Source organism: Camelus bactrianus, chromosome 26 (assembly GCF_048773025.1).
Source record: "Camelus bactrianus isolate YW-2024 breed Bactrian camel chromosome 26, ASM4877302v1, whole genome shotgun sequence".
Classification (NCBI taxonomy): domain Eukaryota; kingdom Metazoa; phylum Chordata; class Mammalia; order Artiodactyla; family Camelidae; genus Camelus; species Camelus bactrianus.
In genome coordinates, this window is record NC_133564.1 from 26,807,365 (window position 1) to 26,827,047 (window position 19,683).

General features: G+C 50.3%; 1 protein-coding gene across 5 annotated transcripts; it reads right to left on the reverse strand.

Annotated features, from left to right (window-relative positions):
• Positions 1–679: 679 nt before the first annotated feature.
• Positions 680–18,304, reverse strand: RNF122 (ring finger protein 122). Of its 5 annotated transcripts, XM_074353648.1 has the most exons (10): positions 18,165–18,304; positions 17,538–17,646; positions 17,342–17,429; positions 16,089–16,319; positions 14,892–15,076; positions 9,527–9,683; positions 4,657–4,702; positions 4,329–4,370; positions 2,823–2,905; positions 680–1,773 (listed from the first exon to the last, which is right to left on the reverse strand). In XM_074353648.1, exons 4-10 carry the CDS (start codon positions 16,220–16,222, stop codon positions 1,659–1,661), a joined length of 762 nt encoding a protein of 253 aa, XP_074209749.1. In that variant the 5' UTR covers positions 16,223–16,319; positions 17,342–17,429; positions 17,538–17,646; positions 18,165–18,304; the 3' UTR covers positions 680–1,658. The 5 variants fall into 5 exon arrangements, with proteins under 5 accessions (XP_074209749.1, XP_010951503.2, XP_010951502.2 ...); XM_010953201.3 differs by lacking the exons at positions 16,089–16,319; positions 17,342–17,429; positions 17,538–17,646; positions 18,165–18,304 and having other exon boundaries at positions 2,823–2,902; positions 14,892–15,373; XM_010953200.3 differs by lacking the exons at positions 16,089–16,319; positions 17,342–17,429; positions 17,538–17,646; positions 18,165–18,304 and having other exon boundaries at positions 14,892–15,368.
• Positions 18,305–19,683: the final 1,379 nt, after the last annotated feature.

Sequence of the window (19,683 nt, forward strand, 5' to 3'; positions counted from 1 at the left end):
CCACCGCTACACTAGACTTTGCTCAACAGATGAGCCTCTGGGCAGAGCACCCGAGGCTCGCTCCCGGGGATGCACCACAGCCCTGCTGCTCCATGCTTACGATGGCCACGAGAACTGTTCCCGGCCCTCTCCATCCATTCTGCAAGCCCATTGATTCAGCACCTTCTTTGAGACACTGACAGAGCAAAGTTGGAGGGCACAGGTGCGGACAAGAGCATAAAAGAGTTAACAATGCATCACTTTTAGATGCGGTACTGAGAGTGGGATGTGTCAGTGATGGTCAGTTAGCAGGTGAGAGAAAAGTAGTACGTGAAAGCAATCAAACCTCAACAGTAGCAACCTGGACCTTTAGTTGTGTTTAGAGCTCAACTTCTTGAATTACAAGGTGAATTCTATTAATTACCAGTCTTGGTAGCCGGAACACTGGGATAGCATACATCAACTTTCTTTAAAATTGTAGAAATCTAGTGAATGAGCCTGGCTCAGTCAGGTCTTAAAGCGCACTGATGTTAGTCCTAACTTATGCTAACCAGATAATAATCTAATTCCATCTCTTCTTTTCAAGGATTAGGAAGCTCTGTGCGCGTGCGTCTGCTCTGAGCATGGGGAAGTGAGAACTCGGTTCTCCCTACTGGCAGAAAAGGGCCAGCAGACACAGACCACAACCACAGGCAAAAGGTTAGAGAAATTTGTTATTAAATTTAATTTTCCTTAAATACATAACCTTTCTCCCACCCTCACCCATTTTGGGGAGAAACAGAAACCCCACCCCCACCCCTTCCGTTTGGGGGATTCCATGTATAAAACCTGAGATGGTGAGGATGAAGTACAAAAATACTATTTACAAAGAGGAAGAGGGTGTCCGTTGCAACCTTGACCTTCCGGCCCCCTCCTCCCCAGGCCCCTTTTTGCTCCTTTAGGAAAAACCCCTGGGAATCCATTTGGGTGTAGAAGCCCTTCCTCTGGAGGGGGGCACTCAAGGAATAGGAAGCTCTGAGACTGACCGAGGAAGAGGGGACAGGTAGCACCTCGGATGCTCGCAGGCGGAGGGGCCGCCCCCACCACCCTGCAGTCAGCAGGCCGGCCGGCCAGCCTTTGTTTCCACAGGTCTCATGTAAACATTGACTTTCCTTCTCTAGTCCCTGCTCTTCCCGGTTTCCTCCAGAGCCTCCCTCAGTTCCCCTGGAGGCACCTGGTTCCTCCATCTTTTCCTCCCTTCTGACCTTCCTCTGGAAGGAGTGGGGAGGGGCCGGGGGGTCACAGGAGGGACAGAGCCCATCTCATCCCCTCTTCCAGGTCAGGGCAGCTTGTCCCCCTCAGGGCAACCCTCAGGGGGTGTGCTCCAAGTTCTTGGCCAAATAGGAGTGGATTTCTTTCCCCAGAGCAGGGACAAGGCAGGGAGACAGTCCAGTACCAGGATGCAGTGGTCTTGATGGGTGAAGCTGTCAGAACTGAGTAAGCAGGGAAGAAGGCTGCGGGAGGCAGAGGTGGGCCAAGTCTGGTCTCACCCTGATGCTGGAAGACCAGCCCTGCTCCCCTTCCACTCCAGGTAAGCATGGCTGTTCCCACCCAGCAGTCTTGTTCACCACAGCTGTGTGGAAGGACCAGGCCCCCACGAGGCTAGAAGTCTTCTCCAGGCCTTAGTACAGGGGCAGCTGTCACACCAGCTCATCCAATAGGATCCCGATGCTCTGAGCGGCCTCCGAGGGACCAGCAATGGGCTTGTTGCACATGGGGCAGACACAGCGGACCTCCAGCCACTTCACCAGACACCTGTGGGCAAAAGACGACCCGTTTTTCCCTAAGAAGATACCAACCTGCTCCGGCTGTCTTTTCAGAGCCCAGCTGCTTCTCAGAACAAGACCATCTCTGTCCTTGCCCCAGTCTAACCCGTTTGCTTGGTGTCCAGAGGGGATGTGGGGCTTCATGGGTTAGGGGCAGATGGGAGGGGCTGGGGTATGGAGGGTGCTCCCTGCTTATTTCTGTTAAAAGGCATCCCTGGTGCTGACAGCCCCAAGAGGCCATGCTTTCCCTGGAAACTAGAATATGCTTTGAACGCAGAATGAAAGCAACGATGTTCTAAGAAACGCAATGACCAAAGAACCCTCTCACATATTTTCTTACTGATGTTACTTCCCTGAATTTGAAACCACTTTTGCTGGAAATGATGACACAGAAGCAAAGGAGAAAATGGGACAACCCACAGGTCCTTTTCCTCTTAAGACTTTCCTTAAGCCCAAAGGAGAGACTGTTGGAGAGCCTAAATAAATGTCCATCAACAGATGCAGGGATAAAGAAGATGTGGTGTGCATATATATAAATAAATGGAATACTACTCAGCCATAAAAAGAATAAAATAATCCCATTTACAGCAATGTGGATGGACCTAGAGATTATCACACTAAGTTGGACAGAGAAAGACAAATACCATATATCACTTATATATGGAATCTAAACAATGATACACTGTCTCACAGACATAGAAAACAAACATGATTACCAAAGGGGAAAGGTGAGGGGAGGGATAAATTTGGAATTTGGGATTAACAGATACAGACTACTATATATAAAATAAACAACAAGGACCTCCTGTACAGCATAGGGAACCAAATGGGAACTATATTCAATATCTTGTACCTATAATAGAAAAGAATCTGAAAAAGAATATATATATACATATATAACTGAATCACTTTGTGTGATTACAGTGTAAATTTACACTGTAAATCAACTATACTTCAATAAAGAAATAAAAAATAAATAAATAAAAATGAAAAAGTAAAAGGCATGCCTGGACACACCCCCTCACTGTGGACACTCACTTGCGGTGGAAGGCGTGTTGGCACGGGAGCACGCCCAGCTCATCCTTCCCCTTGAAGTCTTCCAGACAGACCGCGCAGGTCTGCTGCGGAAAGAAAGGGGGCCGTGTGAGGGGACGTGGGGAGGACCTCGCTCAGCCATCCTGAATACCTGCCACCTTATCCCCACCCCAGAGAATGAATCTAACACAGTCTCCTTATCAGCCAGAGAAACCCTAGTCAGATTTTTTATAAAATTGCACTGACAGTATAGTAGCCAGCCATTAACCACGTGGGACTGTTTAAGATTTTTTTTTTTTAAATCAGCTGTCATTCTATATTTACTTAATTTGGGTAGGGGTGAATAATTAGGTTTGTTTATTTATTTAACGGAGGTACTGGGGATTGAACCCAGGACCTCGTGTATGCTAAGCACATGCTCTACCACTGAGCTAAACCTCCCCCCCAGCCCCCATTTTAGATTTAAATTGATCAAGATAAGGTGAAATTAAACATTTAGTTCCTCAGTCACACTGGGCACATTTCAAGTGCTCAGACAGCCACAAAGTGGTTAAGGGCCCCCACCCTGGGTGGGGCAGACAGCATTTCTGTCCTCAGACACTTCCACTGGGCAGGGATGGGTTTTAATCCTTTCTAGCCTAGTACCTTTGGAGAGGGGGCACTTATCAATAACTGGAGGTCAGGATGGGGGTCTGGCACATGGTTTTACATTCTTTAAATCCAGCCTCGCATCCCAGTATAGCAGCCCCTTCAAGCTCAGCTGAATTATTATTCTGGAGGAGAGCTTAGCAAACATCGGAACCCGTGGACATCATGATAGCAAACACCGTAAGAGTGGACACCAAAAAGAGGGGTGAAACGAGGCTGTGTCCAGGCAGTCTCATGTCTAGTGAGACCTGTGACTCTCCCCACGCCCAGACGACCACACACTTGCTCCCTCCAGGAGTCTCCATGGTGATAGAAGGACGCCTTGGGAAATGACTCAGGGGACCTCAAGGCATAGGTAAGAAAGGACAAGAAATGGTCTATTCCTAAAAGAGTCAGCACTGAGGGGGCCCAAGGAGTTGGTGTGATGGGGAATGGAGGGAAATAGGGAGGAACTGCAGGGCTGGACATGAGTCAGACCCACAGTCCCTAGGGCAGAGCATATACAAAGGAGCTCCTTTCAGACTGAGACATGGGGTCTAACCAGGGGGCGAAGTTCCTGAAACGGCATCGAGTGGTGTGACCATCCTCTCCCATAACATTATGCCTAGCGGGCTTCCTGGGGCCACAGGTCACCACCTATCCAAGCCCTTCTGTGAGCCTTTTGTTCTTTGTCTGCACCAGTTCCAGACATGATGGATTTTGCATACTGATCACCTCCTGGGTGAGTTTCCTTTACTTGGTCCAAGGAGATAACTAAGGCAGGGCCTAAAAAGATTCCTGCAAAGGTCTGGGCCGAGAGCGGGAGACGGTGCTGTGTGCCTTACCCACTGGGCCCCCTGCGTACTGTCTCCGAGCACTCACCCCGTATAACTGTAACTTCTTGGCATCACCTTTAAGCACCACCTGGGAAGAGGGGATACGGTGTCAAAAGAAACCAACCACAGGGGCCAGGTGGTATCAGCCGAGGAAGGGAGCCCCCAGCCCTGCCCGGAGTGCCCCCCTCACCCTCCCATGAAGGAGGGGGGCTTTGGGCCAAGCCAGACTTGCGGACATGATAGGAGTTAGCCTCAGAGGAGGCCAGAGGTGAGGCCAAGGAGGAGGCCCGGCCAGCTTAACCTGCTCCCCCCAAGTCCACCTCTAGCAGGGCAATTAGGAGGGGAGGAAGTTCAGGGCAAGATGTGGACTTTACCTCTTTATATCCATATCGTTCACTCTGTGCCTGGTTCCGGAGTTTGCTGCAGGAGCAAAAAAGAGCAGAGAGTAGGGGTTACAATGTCTGCACAAACAGCCATTCAAAGCAGGAGAGGCGGACTGGCTGCTTGGGGCATCCTTCTGGGGACGGGGAGGCATGTTCCCCGCCGTGAGGAGGAACTATGTCTTGTCCCGTAGACACATGGATTACGATTTGGACATGGTGCAGGTCACCAGAGTGGATTAAGGTCCCAGACTCTTAACTCAACTTCAACTTCCTCAAAATTCACTGCCAGCAGCCAGACTTGGGAGCTCTCTGGCAGAGCACCCCCGCAATAGCTCATTCGCTCACTCTGCTGTTTCTCAGTGGGGCACTTCCTGCTCCCCAGATGCACAGATCAACAAATCGGCTTCCTGAGTGTCCAGAAGTGAGCTAGTCTTAAAAGGGGTATTTCCATCAAGCCAGGGTAGCAGGAGAAAAGTCTCCAGATCCTGGGGAATTTTCCACCCAGAGAACACAAGTATTCTGGAAGCAAAGCACACACTTCCCCCCGCCCCGGTGCCAGGCCAACACGGGCAGTCCCTTCTTTGTTTTCCTCTTTTTGTTTCAAGCTGGTGGCCTGCACACAGCCAAACTCTCAATAGCCAGACACAATGGCCAGAGCGTGCTGTTACCAGCGGCCGTAGCACAGTAGGCACCGAGGATGCGGTCTGCGACGATCCCAGGGCTAACAGATTCATACACGGTCTTGTGGACCCATACCACCTCAAGAGGGAGAGACTCCTTTTTCCTGATGAGGAACATGAAGTCCAAAGAAATCAAGCGACCGGCCAGAGCTTCTGCACTCGCTGGCAGCAGAGCCCGGATTCTAACCAAAAAGACAACCTGATGACAGAGGCCGAGCTCTGCCGCACACACTGTGGCCTGCTTCACGATCAGCAGGAACACATCACAGTCCTGAGAACGTGATCTGGTTTGGGGAAACCGCCTTTCCCCAACAAGCCTCCAGCTCTCTGAATGGCTTACTATGCAAATGGCTAGGACCATGATCACGCACTGGGCGTACTGTTTTTTTGTTTTTGTTTTTTTTTTTTTATTCTCAGTGAGAGAAACCTTCCGAATGGTGCAGGGAGCTTAACCACCTCCAGTACATGGGAGATGGAGGGGGCTTCTCTCCCACAGGTCGTTTCTACCAAAGATCTGGGTTATTGGAAGGAAACATCAGAAAACCACCAGGTTAGATCAGGTGCAGTAAACTGCAGCCTCCTGAGAGCCTAGTCCAGTTGATCAGTTGTTTTCTAGAACCTACCAGCTAAGAATGGTATGTGTTCTTAAGTGGCTGAAAGCAGACATTGACAGGCTATTTCATATCATGTGAACATGACATGAAACTCAACTTTCAAAGCCCATAAAATTTTACTGGAGCACAGCCACACTTGTAGTCGGCGTGTTGTCTCTGGCTGCTGCTTCTGCACAGCAGAGCTGGGTAGAGCAGACAGAGGTCACATGACCCGCAAGCCTAACCTATCTGACCTTTTGCAGAAAAAGATGGCTGGCCTGCGTTAGAGGAAGAGAACCTCCCGTCACAAGCCTCAGTCAGAGGCGGTGAGGGCAGACGCTCCGTGGGCAATGCAGCGATACTGAAACAGCCTCGAGTGGGGGAAGGTACAAGGCAGGGAAGAGGGAAGCCCGAAGCAATCAGGGAACAGATGAGATCTGTTGCAGCCACCTCCACAGCTCCTAACAGGAGGTCAGGGGACCTGGTGGGGCCCCTTGTGCCTGGAGCCTCTTAGGAGCTGCAGCCCAGGTGTCCTCCTGCCATGGGGCTGAGGTGAGGCAGCCCAGCCCCTGCCCCCTCGCTCGCCGGAGGGTTTTGGGTCATTGACGAGTTGGACAAAGAACCTAACCAGGGCTCCTGCAGTCCCACCCTTCACGTTGCCCCTTCACAAATACAGATGCATCTGCGCCCCCACTTCCAAATGACACAGGTAGGGAAGGGCTCACCCAAAGCTTAAATGATCAAGTGCTACCTGCCTGATGCTGAGTTCACCTGGGGAAGGAAGAAAGCGATCTCGTTGTCAGGGGATCACAGCCGCCTTCGGAGGCAGACACTGCCACTGTCACCAGGTGTGTATGGGGTAAATAAGGAAGTGGTGAGGAGCATGCTTCTTGACTCAGAGTGAGGGGATGTCACACGTCTTTTGAGCCTTGCCCGCCTCGCTTGCAAGGCGGCTACACTTCTATTGCACGTTCAGTGCCCCTCTGCTTGCTGTACCGTGGGATGCCCGGGGCGCCCTCCTTCCCCACCCTCGTCCCTTCTGTCTGCCTGGTTCCCTTTAAGGCTCTCACCCAAGGATCCTCCAGAAGCCAGACTCTTAGCGCCCAGGACTATCTATCTGCACAGCAAAGGGCTTCAGAGCCACACTCTGGGTTCCCTCTGCACAGACTTCCGTATCAGGAAGGTACTGATGGCAAGGAAATGGGGCCAAAGGGTTGCAAGGGAAACAAAAGCAAAAAGCAGAGCTCTGGGCCATCCCAGCAGGGGTGGAGCGCCAGCAACTTGGGACAGGTGGCCTTCTCAGCTGCCGGGTGAGCAAAGCAACTAAAAATACCCTGATTTCAATGAGACCATTTCTAGCTGCTGCCAGTGGGCTCCCCAGTGCTTCTCCCTTTTGCAACAAACAATGCAGCCAGGTCCTGAGAAGAATTGTCCCTTTCCTGCCTGTTTGGACTTCACGGGCCCCTCCATCCTGTGAGGGGCAGAGGTCGGCTCTGGACGGGAGCGGCGGGGAGACTGAGCGAGGGGGACCAGGGGAGAGGGGGCTGGCCTTGGCCGATGAGCTCATCAGGTCGGGGTGGGGGTGGGGTGGGGTGTCATGGGCCTGTTTTGGCTGAGGAGGAAACCGAGAAGCTGGGAGAGGAAGTGGCTTCTGTGCTTGTGTGTCTTTCTATATTTAGACACTCACAGGCTGCCACAGAACAGCAGGCCCAGGGCACCATGAAACTCCAGGGTCAAACAGGCTTGGGGTGGGGGGACGAAGCTGCAGAACAAAGGGCTGCAGGACCAGGGGGCAGATCACTGCCGGAGGGACAGGTGGTGCTGCTGCCCCGCAGGGGGCAGCTTTTGGTATCTTGTGGCTGCGGCTCTGTTCTTTCCCCCCAGCCAAACACAAAACAGATCGGCTAAGCCCAGCTCACAGCCTGTCCTGCAGGGCCCCAATCTCCAGCTGGTAAGGGGGTGACCACTGCTGTTCCTCCACTTTCCCACTCAAGGAATAAGAATCAGAGAAGGCCAAAGTGTGGAATCTGAGACTCTAGCTAACGGTCCCCGGACTAGCCCACCTCTCTGTATTCCTCAATATATGACCTTCGACAGAGTAACTGCCTGAGCGTGAATTTCCTCATTTACAAAGCAGGCTAACACTGAACAGCCTCTTCCCAGCATCACACGTAAATCCTTGGTATCTCCAGTCTCTGGGGAACTGCATAAATTGCTTAATCTGGGGAGATAGGGGTGGGTAAGGAGATGGGCGTAGTTAGTGGTCAGGAGGACAGAAGAGTTTAAGGAAGAAAACCTAGGCTTGGGGAAAGGGGAGGGGGTGGCAAGATACCAGAAATCTACCCTCACCCCCCCACTTAATAACCAGATGCAAATTTTAGACTCAGTTGCACAGGAGGGGAAACAAACCACGATCTTCTCTGCAAAGACCTGTAAGTGGAAAGTTCCAGTCCTAGGGACTTTTTAAATGCTGAGAAAGAAGAGGCCCAGGGCAGTGGGCTGGGGGCCACTGGGGAGCAGGGCTCAAGGACATTTCCCCTTAAGAGAGAGCTCCTGCAGTCCTAGGAATCCGGAAGGCTGTTAACTTTCTCTCCAGCCTCCTGCCAGGTGAGACACTCAAACCCACCAGGACATCTCAGTGGGGAACTCCTTTTGCCTTCGTCTTAATTTAATCTTCTTAGGTGACTTGTTCAGACCCTAGCCTAGACCCCAGCTGATGTCTACCCGGTCTTTTGGTAGCGCGTGCACGTGCGTGCGTGCGTGCGTGCGTGCGTGTGTGTGTGTGTTGGTTGGTTATTACAATGGCTCCACGAACCAGAAGCACATTCTACTTTCAGAGATGTTCAACGTTCTCTGGGCACAGGACAGTCCTATACAATGAGGAATTGTTAATACCAATAGTGTGCCCCCGTCAGAAACACTATTTCTTTTTTCCACTCTGAATACCAGGCATGCCGCACATTTTTGATAGAAAACAGCCACCAGTTCCCGTATCTTTCAACAAGAAGTGAAGAAACAATTCCTGGAGCTTGGCTGGCCTGCCAAGCTCAAGTCCTTCCCTGGAACTCTACATAGCAAGAATAAGTGATGGATTTAGGTTTTTCTCTCCCAAAAATAAGAGCTGGCAAGGCAGAACAAACAAGCAGCTCCATAGACACCAGCCTGCAAATGTTAGCATCTGGAGAGTTGACAACAGGCTTTCCCAGGGGGGCAGAAGAACATTGCACGGGCATAATGACGCCCACCAATCCCTAGCTACCCAGAGGGTGCACATGGTGGAGGGAGCAGTTAAGGGACCACCAGTGATATTATTTGGTCAGATAGTCATTCTAGGCAACCTTACAGTAACTGGGATGCAGCCCAATGCCATGCTGACCTCATACGCTCTCGAACAACTTGATAGGCTAATGTAAACAGAGACGCCAGGTCTCACGGGCCCAGCGAAGGGCAGGCTAAGTCCTGCCCTCAAAGCAGGGGCCCCCGCTGGAGGCTGGTGACTCTGCTATGGGAGCCTTGCTCGGCCCACCCTACCCCTGGCCACCGCCTCCTGGATGCCCTCCACCCCAGCTCAGCCAGTGAACCACCCACCTGATGAAATAGCAGCAGAAGATGAGGCTGAGCATGAAGACAAAGATGCCCGTGCCAAAGATGACCATGTAGATGTTGAGGGGAAGGTCTTGGAAACTGATGGGTGGCATCGAGCAGGACTTGTTGGTGCTCACCAGTCCCAGGCCGCAGAAACACCCTGCAAGGAACGGGGGAGGAAACGTGTTATGATAGTGGGAAGCGTTCCACTGGGGTCAATGGGTCTGTGTCCGCAAGGATGGAGGGAGATGTGGCAAACCTCTGGTCCAGGGGTTTACATTTATACTCTAGTTCTAACACTTACTAGCTATGTGATCTTGGGTAAATTACTTAACCAATCTGTGAAATGGGATACTATACACTGTACTTAAAATGGCATCTGCATCTAGGGGACCAAGGATTCAATGGACGGAAAGCAGGGAATTCACTTCCATCAGTGAGAAGCCCATATGGAGCAAGAGCAAGGTGAAGAGCCTCAGGGGAGGAAACTCTGCTTCTCCCCAGCTATGCGACCTTTAAGAAATCACCTCTCTAAAGACTTCCCTTTGTCAAAGGAAAACAGCAACATGCAGAGAGGAGTGAAATGATGGTGTTGAAAAAATATGCTTTGTAAACTGCAAAGGTCATTTGTCATTATTAAGCCACCTGCTCCAGAAGCCAAGTTGCACTAGGACCAGAATAAAAATTGTTCACTCCAAGGCTGAGCCAGCATTTCAGAAAGTGGCAGGGGTGTGCGGGGCGGGGAGCTGCAGCTAACTTTTCTTGGCCACCTTCCCCTTTCTACTCAAAGTCTTGCCGGGCAGGCCCACGGTGGTGGTGGCATCCGCGGGAGCTTGTTAGAAATGCAGAGTCTCAGGCCCACCCCCTCCTCACCAAAATGAATCACAATCTATGTTTTAACAAAGTCCACTCAGCGTGGGAAGCACTGGCTAGCCGAGAGATGCTTCTTTTTCTCACGTGACTCAGGAGTAAATCCCATTTGGTCTGAAGGTGGTAATCACCTTGCCCATGCCAAGGTTTGGTGCTGAGGTAGGTGTGTGAGAAGGTTCTGGCCGAAGAAACAAAGAGAAAGGGAAAAGAAAAGATTTCTCTTTTTTGGGGGGGTCACATCTCCCCCAAAATACCTGGAATGGTGGCAGCCAAGTTACAACTGGAAAGAGAGAAGTTCAACATAAATCTGGTGCCCAGAGGACCAGGAAAGAGGAGAACGAAGGAAAGATTTTGTCAGCTGAGTTGCTGGATTAACTGATTCTGGAGGCACTTGATATCCTGGGACTACTGGTCCTGGGAGTTAGTAATATTTTCTGTAATGCATTAACTATAAGGGGAAAAAAAAAGAGAGAAGATTTAACAACAAACCAGTTGAGTGTTTTTTCCTGCTTGTAGGCAAAATTATCAGTGGTCCAAAAGGTAAGCATCAAACACCTAGATTTCAGAAAGTGCTGGGACAAGACTAGACTTCGCCATCCACCTGCTGCCGCCCAGGCACATCCTCATGCTATGAATTCAACCTCTGTAGTAGTGCCACAGTGAAATGTTATCTGGCCCCCTCCACTGGGGATGAAAAAGACTCAATCACTCAATAATGTGTCTACAGTCAAACAGCTAAGAGGGCTTGGCTTCAAAGACCTTGGGACTCAAGCCATCAACATGGTTTTTAAGTACTTTCCTAACATCGTGGTTAGGAGCCAGAAACCCACGAAAACACTTTGGAATTCGACATCGTAACTGCGAGGCTACCGCAACTCAGGAGAAGACTGGCTTCAGAGACTCGAAGTCATCTCTGACATCATGCATCTCATGCCTCTATGTTCCTTAGATCAATCTAGTGACCAGTATTCTGAGCCTCCCTTCAAACCTCTTTCAGATTCTGTGCCAGCTCTATTGCCAAGTCCCTGTTCCAAACAGATTTGGGGCCCAATTCTACTCCAAGCCCTTATTCCAGATGCCTAAATGACGTCTAGTCCCTCACCTAATTTAGCTCACATGTCTGACATTTCCTCCCACTTGGTTCCTATGGTGTATTTTCCAAACTCAGGACTGGCTTCGAGTCCTCCTAAACACGCATGCGCCAGGTCCCCGCCCAGTACCCTCCAGGATCACCCCATGTGGGCCAGTCCCCTATTTCTTCCCCAACCCTGTCTTCAGCTACCTCCGCGCCTTTGTTCCTGCAGCTTTCCCTGCCTGAAACTCCCTCTCCCTTCTGAAGTCCACCAAGCCTGGTCTTTGCGCTATTCCAGTGACCCCTCCCTGCCACCCCCACCCCCAAATTCTGTAGTCACACGGCCTGCATCATGTGTTCTGGCTCCGGTACATCCACTGGCTTATCTTACGTTGCCCAATCATTCTTAACATCAACTTAATTTAACTCAAACATGCATTAAGCATTGATTATATGACAAGTATCATGACAGATATTGACGATAAAAAAGCAAATTAGAAAGACTAGATGATTTTATTGTCTAGGGAAGAAGACAGACACAAAGGTTTTACAAAACACAAATGAAGCACCACAGTAGAGGCGGGACTCTACGCAATCCTGAGACCAGAGATGGAGAGAGTTCTTTCTCACAAGACTGAATGCTGGGAGGCAGGTCTGAGGACAGTGACTTGGACATTTGTACATTCTCCAGTGTCTTACCCTCGCTCGGGTTTCACTTGTTTTCAATAACTGGTGAACAGATTTTTTAAAAAAAACTCCTGGTTTTCTCAAGACAAACCAGTAATCTTGGCAAGAGCTCCCACTTCAAAGTAAAGAGACTGAAATTTGGGAAAATTCCCCAGAAACTGCCCTCAGCTAATAGATGACTGGTCGACCAACAAGCATTACTGATGGCATGATTTATACACTGACATTATGGAGAAACAAAAAGTGAAAGAAGTTCTTCTCCTGAAAGACTTTTTTTTTTTAACTAACAGTCCTTTATTTATTTATGGGGTGGGTAATTAGGTTTATTTGTTTATTTATTCATGTGGAGGTCCTGGGAATTGAACCCAGGACCTCAGGCACGCTAAGCATTCACTCCACCACTGAGATATACCCTCCCTCCTGTAATTCCTTTAGAATAAGTTGGAAAAAAAATGCTTCTAAACTTTGCTAAGCCCTCGCTTCTAGCCTCCAGCATGGGTTAGAAAGTTTTCACCCCTTCACCCTCCACTCAAATATTTGATCTCTGTGGGCCAAAGGAGATCAATTTTCCATGAAGGCACCACGGTGGACTCGCTAGGGAGGGACAACCTTCAGTCCACTCTGGAAAAGGGCCTTTGGGCTTCCCTTCCAGGAACTCTGTCCTCAATGCCAGGAGCCTTCCTCCCCACCAGGCACATCTCCCCCACCCTCGTCTCAGCAGTATTCGATGCTGTAAGAGGGTCTAACTCTCTCTTACAATTTGGCTCTCTCTGCCTCTTTATAAGCTGGATCCTGGCATCTTAAGAGTCCCAAAGAGCCTCATTTGGTTTCCTGTTCTGAGAGCTTGCCCAGCAATGGCCAGAGTAAATGCACACAGTACACACGTATTCACTCTGGCCTCAGCAGTGTATCAGTTTATCTTGACCGTCTTATCTTGCCGAGAGAAGCTTTCCCTGGGGCTTCAGGACTGAGTCAGTGAGTTGGGGACTTTTCTGTGATAAAGAGGTGTGGGTAGGAAGAGCTTCACAGTCAAGAGGAGTCGGCCCATTTGCTTGTATTCTGATTAAAAAGAAATGGAAAAAATATACATTTGGCTAAAAGCTGACAGTGGAGTAGTTTTTCCTCTAAAACTTATGAGGACCGAACACCAAGCCCAGGAAAGAGGGGCTCCAGCTATTTTTCACTAAGGTGTTGGGGAAGGGATGGCTTCCTCATTGGAGTCAAAGAAGAATGATCTCTCGAGCCCTTTAAGAAGTGAAAAGATAAAGCAGCAAGTCCTCTGAGGGTCTAAAAACCTCATATGAAAGAGGGCTGCCCCAGACGAAAGGCCAGGGTTACTGGCAGCCACCTTGGTTCTCCTCCTGAAGTCTGTTCCATTGTTTCAGCCAACCTATGAAAGCCTTGACATCAGAATGTCTCATCTCCCGGCTTGCAGGCTGGGAGCTGGAATGACGTCAAGAGAAGGGCCGGCCAAGAAAGACCAGTGGATCTGGGAAATGCGTACCCTTCCCAGCCAACGGGAATCTTTCCCAGATGCTGGGATGCACTGTCCTTCCTCACCCCCCTCCATCCTCCGCCCCCACTCCAGCAATGCTGCCTATCACACACAGCTTGGTTCATTTTCAGGAAATTAGATCCTACCAGCAAGAGGAAGAGGGGGATGGGGACCACTCACACACATGCTGCCCAAACCCTGCTTAAAACAAAAGCCTTCTGAAATAATTAATGTAAGATCTGGCAAGAGTCTGCGCTCAAGAATGGATTTTTCTTTTTTTCTAACTAGCCAGCCTACCGGACTCAGCCATAAGGCCAGCTGTTTTTGTCCCTCGCACCCCACCCCTCTCCTCCAGAAACTCTCCAAGCTTTAGGACAGCGTGATCAAGGTCCTAGGGCCACTGGAAGGTATTACCAGCCAAGGTTCTTAACTGACCCGCTCAGAAGAGCCATCCTCTCAGGAAGCCTGGGCGAGGAATCAGACCCAAGCCCAACCTGTATCACCTGAACGGCTTAAAGCCTGAGGTGAGAGGAATTTAGCATCACCCAGGCCGGGGTGGGAGGGGTGACTGGGTCTGGAGGCGCGGCCAACACCGAGGCACAGGAGCTAGTCCTGCGGTCTTGCCTTGGCTCCCCAGGCCAGCCCAGCACTCAAAGGTAGCCGGGCGCCGAGATATCTGCAAGGCTTTATCAATCCAATAAAGCCACGCTCTAATCCGGCGTCCTCCACAGACACAAAGCCCCCTGTGAAGCCAACAAAGGCGCAGAGGAAGCCGCCGCCGCGCCCCGTCCCGCACGCTGCATTGTATACATATTTAAAATAGCCTGTAAAGTTTCAGGCCGGGAACTTGAGCTCCCTCTAGGAGATCCAAGCCCGAGCGCGGATTTAATTCTCCGACAACCACAACAAAGAACAGAGTTTGAGCTCACAAAGGCAAGGGAAGCGGGTAGGAGAGCGAAATCGCCACACAAAGGCCGGGAACCCCTCGGCTCCCACGCCCCCCGCCCGCCGCCCGCTCACAGCGCTTTCTCAGCCCTTTAGTTAAACCTGGATTTTTTTTTTTTTTTTTCAAATTCCGCGCTGTGCAGAGCAGAGCTGGGCGCCAGTACGCCTCCGAGGCCGTCCCATTTCAGGAGAAACTTGGCTGGAGAGGGAGGACGAGCCCTCGGACCTGAACCGTGGCGCCCCCCACCTCGCGTCTCCGGCCAGCCCCGCTCCCCTCTCCCTCCCGGCCAGGGACTCACCGTTACACCACTGGAATGGGTGCATCAATGAACCCTCGGCTGGCTTCCTCCGGCGAACGAACGCAGGCAGCGAGCGGGTCGGGCAGGCGGGGTGGGCGCGCCAGCTCGCGGGGCCGCAGGAGGGGCCGGTGCGGGGCGCGGCAGCCAACTTCCTCCGCAAGTCGAACTCCCTCCGGAGCCGGGGGCTTCGGCGAGAAGGGTTGTAGAGCAACAAAGAGGAAAGAGAAGAAAACAAACAAACAGACAGAAAGTCCCCCGGATCAAAGCACCGCGGAGAAAAGGCAAGGAGGGCCCCGGGGCTCGGGGAGCTGCGGGGCGCCGCAGGGCCAGGTGGGGGCGCCCGGTAGGCAGAGGAGGAGTGACCCAGAAGCGGCGGCGCAGAGGTGAGCTGCCAGGGACGCCGAAACTGACACGGGGTTCGCACACACCCTCCCTTATACTCCCCGCCCCCGAAACTCCGCCCCCCGCCCATCACCCGCCCTCCGGCCAATGGGAGCCTTCCTCCTGGCCCCGGGTATTATTTGCAGGTCCGCCCGGATCCCAGCGGGCAGCGTCTTGGCCCCCTGGGAGCCTCCCTCTTCACCTTTCCAGTCCTCGGGATACTTAAGTCAAAAGAGGCGCGCGCTGCGCCCTGGGGTGGCCGGCCGAAGCAGCCCTGGGCAGCCGGGGCCAGCCTCCTCCGCCAGGGACCCGGAGGAAAGCGAACAATTAGTGTCACGGTGTTTTCTGCCTCCAGATCTGTTACTGTTTAGCATTTCTATAGCTCTTTGAGAAGCCAGTTCTGGGGAGCGGTTACATTTCTGGCCGGAAGGCAAGGACTCGGTCTTGGGTGGCGGTTCGCACGTTCCTTTGCTCACTTCCGAACTGGGGGAACTGAAGCCAGGAGGTAAAGCCGATGAATTACAAAAGTGAGATCTGGAAAGCGCTTCAGCTATCATCTCATTTTTTGGCGAGCCGCCACCACCACCAATTCCCCCCAGTTTTACAAACAAGGAACTAAGGTCTGAAGCTTAAGCATACGACAGACTTGTCAGGGCTCTAAACTCTTGAGTAGCAGAGTCAAACCCAGACATCGACATTGGCAATACCGTAAGGGCAGTATCTTCCGCATCTAGCACCACGCAGGTGTTGAATAAACAGTAGCTGGGAGAAAGGCTGAATCTCTTGATTCATTGTTCAGTGTGATAATTTCTTTACCTGATGTTGCATACACTTTGAAAACTTTGAGAACTTTTTTCTTTCTTCCTTCCTTCCTTTCCCTTTTCCTTTCCTTCCTCTCTTCCTCTGCTTCTTTTTCTTTTTTCTTTTATTTGTCTGTCTTTGTCTTTCATTTATTCAGAACGTATTCACCGTGAGCCTACTTTGTGCCAAGCACTGTTTCACTGGCGACCCATCAATGTCCTCCAGTCCGATGTCCTGGAATTTACGCTGCATGAGGAGACAAACAGTAAGCAAGCAGGAAAACATTTACATAAGAATGAGTCAACCTAATCTTCATATTAAACTTACTCTCTCAATAGAAGGTGATACATATTTTCCCTAACTCTTGAAAGTTTGTAACACACAAATAAGACTATGCAGATGAGTACTTTGTCATTTAAAAGCATGACGGTTAAGGTAGCAAATGACTTGGCCAAGAATACGCAGCAGTCTGCAACAAATAGTTTAGCACTTAATTATGTAATTGTCTGAAAGTAATTGTTTTTCTTTATGAGCTTCTCTGGAAGGGCATCATGTACAGATCCAACTGATTTCATCTCCTAATTAGACAATTACAAAGCTTCCGTTTTCTCAGACTCTAGATGTCTTAGACTTCAGAGTCTGCAAGGATAGTTCTGTGAGAGTTGTTATATACAGGCCGCCCCCCACCCCCCACCCCAGGTCTTAAACCCAGAGATGCTGATTCAGTAGTTAAAGGGCGGTCCCCAGAAGTGTTCATTTAACATCCCTTGTGCCCCCAAATTCTCATGCAGTTATGCTGAGAGAAATAATGCTCTGCTCTTACTCTCAAATCCATCCTCTCTGTCATCTTCCTGAAACATAAATCTCATCATTTGTTTCTCTTGCTTAACAACATCTGTTGTTTCCTGGTGTTTACAGGGCAAAGTCAAACTCTAGGGTGTGGCATTCAAATCTTTTTAGTCTTGACCTTTGCCTGTCATCCTAATGCCAAACACACACTCTCCTTCCCCCCACACTATCCTTCAGACATGAAATTTCTACCACTGTTCATGGGGCATCCCTTCCCAATCTCCCACCCTCATCCCTCCTGGCCACTGTAGCCATGCCTCCAGTGACGGCTTAGGCTGGGAGATGTAAGTTGAAGGAAAGGCTTTGGTCCTGGGCATCCTTGAAAAGGTTGATTCAGTCCAGAGTTTTCCTAGATTGAAGGGTCTGATCAAAGACAAGTTGATTTCTCACGTCATGTCAACACAATTTAGAGAACTCACCTGCCCCCGAAACTCAACCAATGATGCTTCTTATGCCCAGCGTCTTGTGAATCAGGAAGACAAGTCTGGTTATTTGGCGAGTTAGACACTGAAACAGTAAAGAAGATGATGGGTTATAGACCCGAAGCCACGTGAGAAGTCTGAAGTAGAATTACGTTTCTAAATCTTCCATGGAAGAGAGAAAGGGAATACTAACTCTCCAGGAAAATGTCTAAGGAGTCAGGGATTCTCTTCATTTCCATGGCCCCACATCAGCGTCCGCTCACACGCCTCCAAAGCCCCCTCATCTTCAGGCCTTGTTAGCACTAGAGAAACACATTTTGGAGAGAGAGCTAATTCTACAGCGGAGCATGAGACCAGAAACCTTAACCCCATCATTTTACCTTTCCTAAGAGCCTCTCTCTTCCCTGGTCTCCCCAAATCCAGCCCTAAAATATAAGAGAGAATGTTCACCGTGTTTGGTTGTAAGAAGTGATAATTAACTCCAAATAAACTTGTCCTACTTCAAAATTAGGCAAATTGTCATACCATTTCCCCAAACTTTTTCTTTTCTCAAGAGAACAATTTTCATAAGAACAGGCAGTTCTTTGAAGGCATTAGAGTTGTTCACTGTATATTTAGGCAAAGGAGGCCCTTCACTCATTTTATTCCTCTGTTCAGATACCCTGGAGGTCTCAGCACCAGGATGCTTTTAGGAGACGATTAATGCAACTCTTGGCCGAAGGTGTTTATAGTCTTCTTAGCAACGCCCAGGTCCTGGCTGTGGTTCTCTAGGGAAGTGAAGCAGCAGTTTCCCCGTCCCCACCCCCAGCTCCCAACCCACCTGGGAAATCCAATAGAATAAGGCACTGGCGTGACCAGGGAGATGAATCTTCCTCTCTCTGTAGAGTCTGGGTCCGTTCTGGCGTGATGCCCCGGACGTCTCCCCAAGCATCTCGGAAGCCTCCCCGGTGATCTTCCTAAGTACCAGGGGAGGCTGGAAGGACACACAAGCTCTGGGGTTCAGGCTAACCTGGTTTCCCAGGACTCCTGCAGAGTCCTGCTGTGACTGGATTTCCAGAATGAAGCCCATTAATTCTCCGTGTCAGTGCTGAGCCATCCCATGTGCGAGAGTGGAGATTGGAGAATGAAGAAGAGGAGGAGAGAAAAACACCTTTATGTTGCTCGGATGCAGGATAAGCTACTGTGGGGGGTTTGAGAAGGTGCCCACACGTTTTTTATCCCTCCTCCCTTCAAGTGCGGGGGCCTCACTCCCACTCCCTGGACTCTTCTAACAAGCAGAATGAAGTGGAGATGACAGTGGTTGATTTTGGAGACTGAGTCATAAAAATGCACTGCATTTTCCCGTTTCTTTCTCCGCTGCCCCCCCCCCCTCCATCCAATCCTTTGCTCTGAGGAAGCCAGGAGCTGTGTTACAGAGACACTCACCTTTGGAGAAGCCACATGGGGGGCCACAGGGGTCTCTGGTAACAGCCGTGAGAGTGGCCTTGGAGTGGATATCCTCGCTTTAATCATGCCTGGAGTGACCACAGGTTCTGCCAACACACTGAGAGACCACGAGGCAAAACCACACAGTTAAGCTGCTCCTGACCTCCAGGAACTGAGACAACAAATGTTTGCTGTTCTAAGCTGCTGAGTTTGGCAATAATTTGTCATTTAGCAATAGATAATAATACAGCCACTGTAACAGAGAGACGTAAAAACTACCGAGGCTCCGACAGTGTAGTTTATTTCTGTCCTAAGGAATATTCCAAAGAAAGGAGGTGGTCCTGCTTCCTGGAGTCATCCAGAGACCCGGGGCCGTTTCCTCTCGCTGTTTGGCTGGGTCCTATCATGTGTTCCTTGCTCATATGGGAGAAGTTGACTTACCAGTTACATAGCTTATGTTCCAACCCGAGGGAGGGTACAGAAGAGTGGAAAGACAGCATTTTCCTTGTTGGAATTCAAGCTTTACTTTTGTTCCCATTCCACTGGTGAGAGCTCAGTCACAGAGTCATACCTATTTACCAAGGAGACTGAAGAATGGACTCTGGCTGGATGATCAGGGTTGGGCTGAAGCTCCAGGCAGGTGTAGAGTAGCAGGAGGAAGTGGAGAATAGAATCTGGAGGATGGACACCCAGCGGTGTCCCCGCACCCCAGTCCCCGGGTTGGCACCTTCTCTGTGACTCCCAGCTACACCTCTCCGAGGGCTCCGTTTTCTCATGTATAAAATGAAGGATTGGATAAACTTGGTGGTTTTCAACACCCCCCCCCCTTTTTTTAAAGCAGAGTTTTGTTTATTAAATAATATTTAAAAATAGACACTGTATGGATAAGAGAAATAAAAACAGAGCTGGTCTTT

Coding starts and splice junctions, on each gene's coding strand:
- RNF122 (XM_010953200.3), bottom strand. CDS start 15,363: ATGGGCGGGGGGCGGAGTTTCGGGGGCGGGGAGTATAAGGGAGGGTGT. Junction 4,703..9,526: donor TTCTGCTGCTATTTCATCAG/GTGGGTGGTTCA, acceptor TTGCTCCTGCAG/CAAACTCCGGAACCAGGCAC. Junction 1,774..2,822: donor CAACACGCCTTCCACCGCAA/GTGAGTGTCCAC, acceptor TTTTGCCCACAG/GTGTCTGGTGAAGTGGCTGG.